Source organism: Equus przewalskii, chromosome 18, assembly GCF_037783145.1.
Source record: "Equus przewalskii isolate Varuska chromosome 18, EquPr2, whole genome shotgun sequence".
Classification (NCBI taxonomy): Eukaryota; Metazoa; Chordata; class Mammalia; order Perissodactyla; family Equidae; genus Equus; species Equus przewalskii.
Window position 1 is genome coordinate 56,639,324 of NC_091848.1, and position 10,320 is coordinate 56,649,643.

General features: G+C 42.5%; 1 protein-coding gene across 1 annotated transcript in view; it reads left to right on the forward strand.

Annotated features, from left to right (window-relative positions):
- Positions 1-3,023, forward strand: part of TOMM70 (translocase of outer mitochondrial membrane 70) — a 34,598-nt gene extending 31,575 nt beyond the window's left edge. Inside the window, exon 12 of the mRNA XM_008517497.2 lies at positions 886-3,023. Within this exon, the coding sequence (XP_008515719.1) occupies positions 886-1,039 (154 nt within the window). The 3' untranslated portion in view covers positions 1,040-3,023. The remainder of the gene's footprint in view (positions 1-885) is intronic.
- Positions 3,024-10,320: the final 7,297 nt, after the last annotated feature.

Here is a 10,320-nt window from a genome sequence, read left to right on the forward strand (position 1 = left end):
CTTGGTTCTTGGCGGGTATATAAAGCCTAACCACACTTAGACTATAGGAGGTAAATTATCTGTTTTTGACCAAGCGTAATCATTCATTTAGTCAAAAGACAGACACTAGTTACTAGGCATTGTACTAGGTCCTGGGAATTGAGAGGTGTCTTTAATTATGGATCTAGCAGGACGGTGGTGTAAACAAATATATATTCACCTGACTGCTTAGGCTGTCCATAGAACGAGGAAACGCTAGGGGAGGGTGCGGCCAGCTCCCCTGGAGAGGGAAGGGGAAGCACTTCTCTTGAGGAGACTGTGTTTGAGCTGGGCCTTAGGAAGGTGAGGGTTTCACCAGAATCAGGCAGAGAGGCAGTCATCATCTGAGCACTGTGTGCTGGTCTGAGGGCGTGGCACAGAGAACTCGGGGGACCTGTGGGTCTGGATGGAGGTGCACGAGGTGGGAGATGCTGGGAAGAGATGAGGGGAAGGAAGGTGGGCCCACACGGATCTGTGAAGGTCAGGCCCCAGTACGTGAATATTCTCTGAGGCCAGGTCACTGCTTTCTGAAGCCGCCCATGGTGCAGTCGAGGCATGCAGGGTGTAGGAGCCAGACAGGATAACGATTCTACATAAGTCATTTAATTTCTCTAGCCTCACTGTTCTTCTCTGTAAACAAAGATGACGATAGGGATAACGTAAGCACGTAGTATTTGTAACTGTAGCTGACATTCATTGAGTGCTTTCTTTGTGCTGGGCATTATTTTGTTCGTTAAAAAGAAGCACTTTGTTAGAACCATAGTTGAACCTTAGTGGTCACACTCCATGGAGCATCACTTAGAAACTTCATCGTGTTCCATGAAGTGCTTGTTGAATCTGAGACGTTTAAAATCTTTGTTCTTTCAGAGGAAACATGGAGAAAGCCATTGACATGTTCAACAAAGCTATTAACCTGGCCAAATCAGAGATGGAGATGGCTCACCTGTACTCACTCTGTGACGCTGCCCACGCCCAGACAGAAGTTGCAAAGAAATACGGATTAAAACCACCAACATTGTAAAATGGGGGGAGGAAAATGATCCTCTTTTTAAGAGAAATTTACCCCTCTTCAGCTGACCCCTAAGGACACTGTCATGAACTGTGGTGACCGGTGGAACCTCGTATTTCTGTGTGTGCCGTGGTCGTGCGTCACGTCTGTGTCACGGTAGCTGTTGAAGGGGTCTGCAGTGTCGCAGCTTTGATTCCCTGTGCAACAAAAGCTTAGAACCTGTTAAAGGGATAGCAAAACAGAGCTGCAGAGTACCCATGATAACTGGCCATGCAAATAAAAACTTTGATTTGTTGATTTGGCTTTTCTTTTGGAGAGGGATAGAGGAGTGATTGTGTTCTGGATGATTTCTGTCTCTGTGTGTGTGGGTGTGTGTGTGGGTGTAGTAAGAGTATTTTTATAGCATGTTGGTTTTTAAATTAACATAATTGCTGTAAAATAGGTTTCTTTTAGGTTCAATTAATCTCTTTTAGTTGATTTTTTTTTTTTAAGGAAACAAAGCTTAAATGGGCATTTTGTGTTTAAGGCAGCAAAGTTGAGAGACCCTTTAAGCCACTGTGGGCGTGCACAGTGCCTCTGACTCTGCGGGCGCCAGAAAGACTCAGGGGCAGCTGCTAAGCCCTTGGGCCCCTTCATCTCTAAAGGGTCATGTGTCTCGTTCTTAAAGTCCACAGCAGCTGGCTTTCATACAGTAAATTATTCAGAAGCGGAGGATTCTGATTGATCTCTGTGCTGGGAGACTGAGTCTTCGTGGGAGAGTGGACCAGGCGCGAGGTAAGAGGAAATGGAAATGTGTTTGTAACTGCCCCTGGCTATTTTCTGTAATAGGTACTACTATTTAATAGCATACTTTTTAAAGAAAATGCAGGTTGGTCATGTGTGTAAAGACGGAGTAAGTGTGATATGTGGGAGTATTTAATTCGCTTGAAATTTCTAGTAGAGAAAATGTGGCTAGAGGTTCGGAAAGGATGTAGCGTGTCTGGGAACCAGAAGCGCAGCGTTTCCTGGGGTGGCGAGTGCAGTGCGTCGGCCACGGCTGCATGTGCTTAATGGCTTCTGAGCCAGTGTCGCCCCAGGCGCTGGAGCGCACAGTGCTGCTCAGGGCCTGGCTGTCCCTGGTCCCCACGGCTGCTGACTGCCCAGGTCCAGCCCTTCGCTAAGGATGCTGACAGCAGACTTTTGTTCATTTTATCTTTACCTCGCCTTCTTACTTAGAAATCACTTTATGGTTTTTTTCCACTTGTCACTTTTATAGACCATCTTTTTGCTTATCTGCTGGATTTTCCTGGTGGGGGAGAGGTTGTGTTCTTAAGGAGCATTTTGCTTTGCGATATTTGGTGTTGGGAAAAGTTTATCCAAGTCTGAGTATAATAAAAGAGCAAAGCCTTCACCTACGCTTCTCTGGAAATGAAGTCTAATTAGAGTTTACATCACTGGGAGTAAAGGAACATTTTACCCCTCTTTAAAAGGGTGCTTTATCCTATCGAAACCAAAAAGATTTTGTCTACAAATGCTGTCTTTTTAGAAACTATTAGAAATGATTCCTTTCCAAAGTCAGAGTCTGGAAAATATTGAGGAGGGCTCTAACTAATGAGTGGGGGCAGTTAACATGATTTGAGATGACTCGGATAATAGAAAGTTTGAGAGCTCTGCATTTTACTTCTTAAATTCTGCACCTGCTAGGATAACCCTGAAAGAGAAACGTTCTGTGTCTCTGAATGACCTCTGCCTTAAGAAGTTTTTATTTGCATGGCTGTGTTTACGTGAACACTGATCCTGTCTTCTACTCTTCTCCCTTCCCACCCCTCGGGGGTGGGTATAACAAACACACAAAGGAAGCGGAAGCATGTGCCATCAATACTGTCATTCCAAATCCTCGTGGACTGTTCCCTGTTCTCAGAAATATTTGAAACCGCACTGAAAGCTGCATCTGTCTGTACCTTGACTTTTGTAAATGACCTCACATGTAAATTCACCAAATAAATATTACAGTCAAGCTTTCCTATCTATTCCTTAAATAGAGAGAGGTAGTTTATTCATTTATTATAGCATTGGGTAAAATCATGATCATTCTCTCATGGGCACAAACTAACTGAAAGTAAGGACATGCTGGACACGTTAGTATATAAAGCAAAGTAAGTTTTTGGTGTGAATGGTGGAGTTTTCTGCCAGCTGCCATCCTTCCTCCTGGTGAGCAAAGCTCTAAGCAGAGCTGGAGGGGCCAGCTCAGCCCCCGCTGCAGTCTGCCAACACCCATGCTTACAGGCGGCTGGAAGGGGCCGCTTACACCTGCCTGTGGCCCGTTTGTCCTCAGACTGCGCCCTCACCGTGAGTTCTGATCAGTCTCCCCATGGCGGAGTCTTTCGGAAGGGACGCCTTGCACGAGCTACCCAAGTGACTGTGGTGCAAACGGAATCGATCCCACATAGTAAGAAGCTTTGGTTTTGAAACAAGTCACATAGAACTTTCTGCCCACTGGGGACTCAAATTCTAGTTTATATAGTGTTGTGTCCCAGTAGAGCTCAACTAATTGTCATCTTCTTAAGGATGTTTATAAACAGGAGGACCATGTAATTTAACCAACTAGGAAATTTTTGAGTGTAAAAGTCGTAATTACTCAAGACTGTCCTGGGTAAATTGGGTTGTATGGTCTTTGTATTTATAAGGAAATAACATAGGAGTGAGGGGGTAATAATTAATCCTAATCTCAGTCCTCTGAAGAATTGATTTTTGAAGAAAGTGACAGAATTTTAACTTGATCTATTGGTAGAATTTATAATGGTCCCCCAAAAGATGTCCACATCTTGATCCCTGGAACCTGTGAATGTTACCTTATATGGCAAAAATGGACTTTGCAGATGTGAGTCAAGGATCTTGAGATGGGAAAATTATCCCAGATTATTTGGTGGGCCCCAAATGTAATCCCAAGTATCCTTGTAAGAGGGAGGATTCAGACAGAAGAGAAGGCAGTGTGAGCACAGGCAGAGATTGGAGTGATGTGGCCACAAGCCAAGGAGTGCTGGCAGGCACCAGAAACTGGGAAGGCAAGAAACAGATTCTGCCCTAGAGCAGAACTTGGCCCTGTGGACACCGATTTCAACCGGTGGAACTGATGTCAAGACTCCTGGCCTCCAGAACTCTGAGAGAATGAGTTTCTGTGGTTTTCAGGCACTAAATTGGTGGCAGTTTGTTACACATAGGAAACAATGCACGCTACTTTGGCTCTTGTGTACAAGGTGGCTTACAGTTTAATGGAATTCTTTTGAGTGTCTCAAAGTACAGCATGACTTCACACGTACTTAAATTTTGGCCACAGGAGGTTATGCAGCAAACGTACATCCCAGCCAGACAGGAGGTTCTAGTCAGGAGTGGGGGCGTCTGTGACGTAAATTAGATGTGATCGTGGCAGTATAATCACCAGGCCCAAAGGCTGCTCTTCAGATACCAGGGAAAAGGTGAGATGCCTCAGCCAGTACCTGGAAGAAATAGCAAGAGGAAAACTATTTCCAAATGTTTTGAAACTCTTAAAATGAGGCAATATGAAAATAACTGCAGTGTAGTTTAAGGGGAGAGTTCACACATTCTCCTGGGGGCTGAGTGAGACCTTCCAGATGGGCTTCATGCTGGAGGGATTCAGGAGCCTGTGGATCCCTGGGCAAGGCTGGCAGTGGTGCCTGGCCCCACCCAAAGGAGGGGAGGAAGTTAGGGGTGGGGACAGGCCAAGGGCCAAAACCACTGCTGCCTTTCAGAGCTCAGGGACACAGGGCTCAACTTCTCCCGTTCTGCCCGCAGTGGAGGATCTCACGGCCGTGTGCAAGTGCTGTCCTCGAGGCTGTGGGAGGGCTTGCCAGGCAGGTTCTCCAGCAAGTAGAGTGGAGGCAGGCCGTGACTGGAACTGACTCCTGGGCATCATTTTGGAGAGTGGAAAGATTAAAGCAAGGGGGACCAGGTAGGGCAGGGGATTTTCTGCAGAGATGACCCGGGTCTGAATTATCAGTGATGTGCGTGTTAAACAACCTTCACCCAGTTTTATTGCTCAGAAGATCTGCCTCACATCAAGAACAGTGAAGGGTCTAAGATTTTACCTTCTTGCAAACTACAGTTTCATGAATGCTGGTAGAAGACATGAGATCCGGGCTCAGAGACAGCAGACTTAGCCACGTGCAGTGCGGCAGGCAGCATGCGCTCCACGTTCGCTTTGCTTCCCTTGCACCCAGGTCCCATGGAGACCTGGAGTGATCTAGGTGGGTGCTGCACACGCAGAGGGGTCTGTGTCACAGCTGAGGACTCAGAGCTTCGGGAACCCAAATCGGGATTTTTTGCTGAGGGAGATGAGCCCTGAGCTAATATCTGTTGCCAGTCTTCCTCTAGTTTGTATGGGGGACACTGCGAGCACAGCATGGCACGGACAGATGAATGGTATACATCCGCACCCAGGAAGTGAACCTGGGCCCCTGAAGCAGAGCGCACCAGACTTAGCCACTCAGGCACCAGGGCTGGCCCAGGAAACCCAAATCTTTATAGGCTGGCTGCAAACAAACCTGCCTTTTACATCAGAGGGAAACATTTTTATTATACTGGTTAGAAAACAAACCCATCCTGTGCTCCAGAAAGAGACAGTCTCTGTGTGCCAAAGCTGTTCAGCATACGGTTTTGAAAGGAAGAAAAGCTATCAATGCCTCTGTTCACAAGGTGTGCAGGAAGAGACCCACGGAGAACTGACCATACGTCTATTAATTCACCTCAAGCTTAATCTTTCACAGGTTTAGAGGATTACAATGTCTATTTTAGACACCAGCATGGAGCAGGGAAAAGTATTAGTGGCCTGAGCATCAGGCGACCCTAGTTCTACCTAACACTGCTTTCACCGGCTGTGTGATCCTAAGTAAATGGAGGTCCCATCCAGCTGTAAATTACAGGACGCTATACCATGTCCCAGATCTTCCCGGATTAGAATCCCTTAGGGTAAGGGAATCATTCCAGAATATGTAGAAGTTATTTAGCCAGAAAATTTGCACATGTACAAGTGTAATCTGTAGGAATGAATTCACTCCAACGCAGCATTTACTGAGCACCTGTCAGGGTGAGGATTAGCCATAAAAAGGTAACATAAAAGCCTCAAAAAACTCCAAAACTAGGATGACAGTTTTGGTGCCATAAAGTTATATACAATGTGTATGAAAACACATGAGAGTAACAAATTCTGCTAGGACTTGAGGGATAAATAAGATTTAGGTAAGGAGCTTTCTAGCAGATGGAGAAACCACCAAAGTTAAAAAAAAAAATCAAAGGGAAAGGACATTAGGAGTCTGAGCTGAAAAAAAGCCATCCACATTCGAGTCGAGTCCAGCAAGATGTTGTTTCTTTTTAAACTGGCGAGGAGACACCAATAGTGGAACTACAAGCTTGAGAATTATTATGTAGTTAAGACTGTGCATGCAGATGAGGTTACTCTGGGACAAAATTTAAAGGGCTGAAAATAAACCCCTGGGCTGAAAAAAATATCAACATCTAAGGGACAAAGGTGGCAATGAAAATGTGGTCAGAGAGCCAGTGAGACTGAGGTCACATCGACGGTGTTAGGTTTCAGAGAGTTCAAATGGGCAGGCAGGGCTGCAAATAGATCCTTCGTGATCTTTGCCAGAGTGTCCCTGGATGGCGAGGGTAGAACCTGGCCGCAAGGCCTCCCTGAAAAGTCACTGAGACAAGGATTAACTCCTGAGCAGAAATGACTCCTTTAAGAAATTAGGTGAAAATAATAAGTTTTTTTTTACCAGAAAGTATGGTTTTTGTTTTGTTTTGAAGGAGAAACTTCGAGAATGAATCTACAGACAGTAGTAAGAATAGCTGAGCATGAAAGAAAACATTTGTAGGGTTTAAAATATTTCAGGAAGAGCTGGATCACAACACTTAGAATGTTACTGCTGCTTGCCCACCAAGCTCCAGTCTTCCAGATTCTTGTTCATTTGGTGAATTATGAACCAGCTATGAAGAAATCATTGAACAACAAGTAGTGGCCTTGTATGCATGTGTTTTAGTTACCTGACTGTAGATCTGGGGCTTAACTTTTTAATTCCCGATTTTAACAAGACCATTTTATCCTAAAGTGCATTCTCTTCCAACAACTAGCTATTACCTATCCTCCAATCTTCATTCAAGAAGAAATAGAGCCGGATGAAGATAATAATTTAACAAGAAATATGAACCTGCAACACAGGTGTTTCTAAGACACAAAGGAGAAGAGACTATATTGAGCCGGCTGCACTGGCACTGTGTCTGATCAGTGCAGACTCCACAGAGCACACATCTTTTCCCTTCCCATCCTCTGCTTCCTCAAGCCTGCTCACCACCAAAACCCGCCCAGCAGTGCTGAAGGGGGACATAAAGATTTAGAGCTTGTGCCGATGGAGCAGAATATTCACCCCCAAACCTAAACTCTAGTCTCAGCCTTTTTGCATTTAGTATACTTTGTACAAACCTAACTTTTGGTGGTAGCAAGGAGTCCTTCCCTGAATACCCACTTGATGTCATACTCTGACTACTATTTAGTCATTTTAAACCCTGTAATGTTAGTAATTTATTCATTTGCAACCAAGGCAACACCCATTTTCTGTTAGTTCTCAACTTCAAACAGCTAGGTCAAAGTCAAGTGGCACTTTCATGAGTGACTACACATCCTGACTTATCTCAACATAGGGTACCATCCTGGTAAGGGAGTCACTTCAGTGAAGTGTGTTGCTTCATCTAAACTGCAGGTGACAGGTGTCCAACATGCAACAGCAAAGTATTATGCAAAGAGTATCACTGCCTACTCACTAGGAAGCCAGGGAGTACGGGGGAACATTGTGGGGTTCATACAGATGTTGAAGTACAGTGTATGACAACCAAAAGAAAGGGGTGAAATGCAGTAGACTACTATAAGATTCTTACGTCAAGTGGTGCATTACTTGAAGGTAGACTGTGTTATGTTAAGGATGTATATGCTAAATCCTAAAGCAACAATTAAAATAACACAACAAAGAATTAGAGTTTATAATCCAACAAAGGAGATAAGGTGAATCATAGAATGATATTGAGTTAATTCAAGAGTGAAGAGGAAAAAAGAAACAAAAAACAAATGGGATAAATACAAAATAGAAAGATGGTAGATTTAAATCCATCCATATCAATAATCACATTAAACATAAATGGTCTAAACATCCCAATTAAAAGGCAGAGATTGTCAAATTGGATAAAAATTATCCAGCCATATGCAGCCTAAAAGAAACTCACTTTAAATACAAAGACTCAGATAGGTTAAAATTAAAGGATGGATGGAAAAAGATGTATCATGATAATACTAATCAAAATAAAGTTCGACTGGTTTTATTAATATCAGACAAGTCATTTTTAAAATACAGGGATAGAGTTATTCCATAATGGAAAAAGGGTCAATTCATCAAGATGATATAATAACCCTTAAGATTTATGCACCTAACAGAGCTTCAAAATACATGAAGCAAAAACTGATAAAACTGTAATGAGAAATAGACAAATCCACGATTATCCTCAGAGATATCAATATCCCTCTGTTAATAACTGATGGAAAGAATGTGTATTCTGCTGTTAGCTGAAGTGTTCTATAAATTTCAGTTAGGTCACATTGGTTGATAGTGACTTTCTGTCTAATTTTTCCAATTGCACATGGAACAGTTACTAAGACAGATCATACTCTGGGCCATAAAACAAGTCTCAATAAATTTAAAAGGATTCAAATTATACAAGGTATGTTATCTGGCCACAATGGAATCAAATTAGAAATCAATAATAGATTTGGAAAATCTCCAAATATTTAGAAACTAAATAACAAATAATCCTTGGATCAAAGTCAAAAGGGAAATTAGTATGTTAAACTGAATGAAAAAACCCCACAACATATTAAAGGTTGGGGGTGCAACTAAAGCATTACTTAGAGGGGAATTTATGGCACTAAACACCTGTTGGAAAGGAGGAAAGGTCTCCAATCAATGACCTCAGCACCCATTTTAAGAAACTTTAAAAAAGAGCAAATGAAACCAAAACTAAGCAAAGGAAAATAAAAGCAGAAGTCAGTGAAAACAAATTTGAAAAACAGATAAAAATCAATGGAACCAAAAGCTAGTTCTATGAAAAGATCAATAAAAGTATTAAACCTCCAGCCAGAATAATCAAAATTGAGAGATAAGATGCAAATTACCACACAATTCTCTAGACCACTGAAGAGGAGATACTTCCAAAGTCATTTTATGAGACCAGCAGACACTGATACCTCAACCAGACAGAAGTATTACAAGAAAAGCAACTAGAGACCCTTATGAACATAGATGCAAAAATTCTTAAAATGTTAGCAAATCAAATCCAACAATACATAAAAAAGGACCTTAATATATTGTGGTCAAGTGAAATTTATCCCAGGAACACAAGGTTGGTTTACCATTCCAAAATCAACCAAGGTAATTCACAACATAAACAGCTAAAGAAGAAAAATGATATGATCATCTCAATAAAGGCAGAAAAGGCATCTGAAAAAAATCCAGTATCCTTTCCTGATGAAATCTCTCGGCACGCTAGGAATAGAAGGGAATTTCTCCAACCCAAAAGAGGGTGTCCACAAAAGGTTAATTGCCTTCTCTAAGATCAGGACCAATGCAAATACGTCCACTCACTACTTCTCAACACTGTACTGCAGGTTCTAGCTGAGGCTATAGGCCAGAAAGAAGAAAAGGGAACCAGGTTGGAAAGGAAGAAGCTTATTTACTTTGCAAACTGTCTTTATTTGCAGACATGACCATCTATGTAAAAAATCATTTGGAATCTACAAAAAAAAATGCTGCCAGAATAAGTGAGTTTAGCAAGGCTGCAGCATAAAAGATCAAATACAGAAATGAATTATATTTTATATACTAGCAATGAAAAATTAGAAGTTGAAGTTTACAAAACAATACTACAGGGCCGGCCCTGTGGCCGAGTAGTTAAACTTGTGCGCTGGGCTTCAGCAGCCTAGGGTTTTTTCACTGGTTCTGATCCTGGGCGCACAGACCTAGCACTGTTCATCAAGCCATGCTGAGGCAGCATCCCATGTAGCACAGCCAGAAGGACCTACAACTAGACTATACAACTATGTACCGGGGACTTTGTGGAGAAGAAAAAAAAGACAAAAACAATACAGAATCAAAAAATCTGTAGTTTTCAGGGTAAATTGGACAAAAGATTTGCGTTATCTTTTTTTTTTTTTTTTTACAGATTTTATTTTTTTCCTTTTTCTCCCCAAAGCC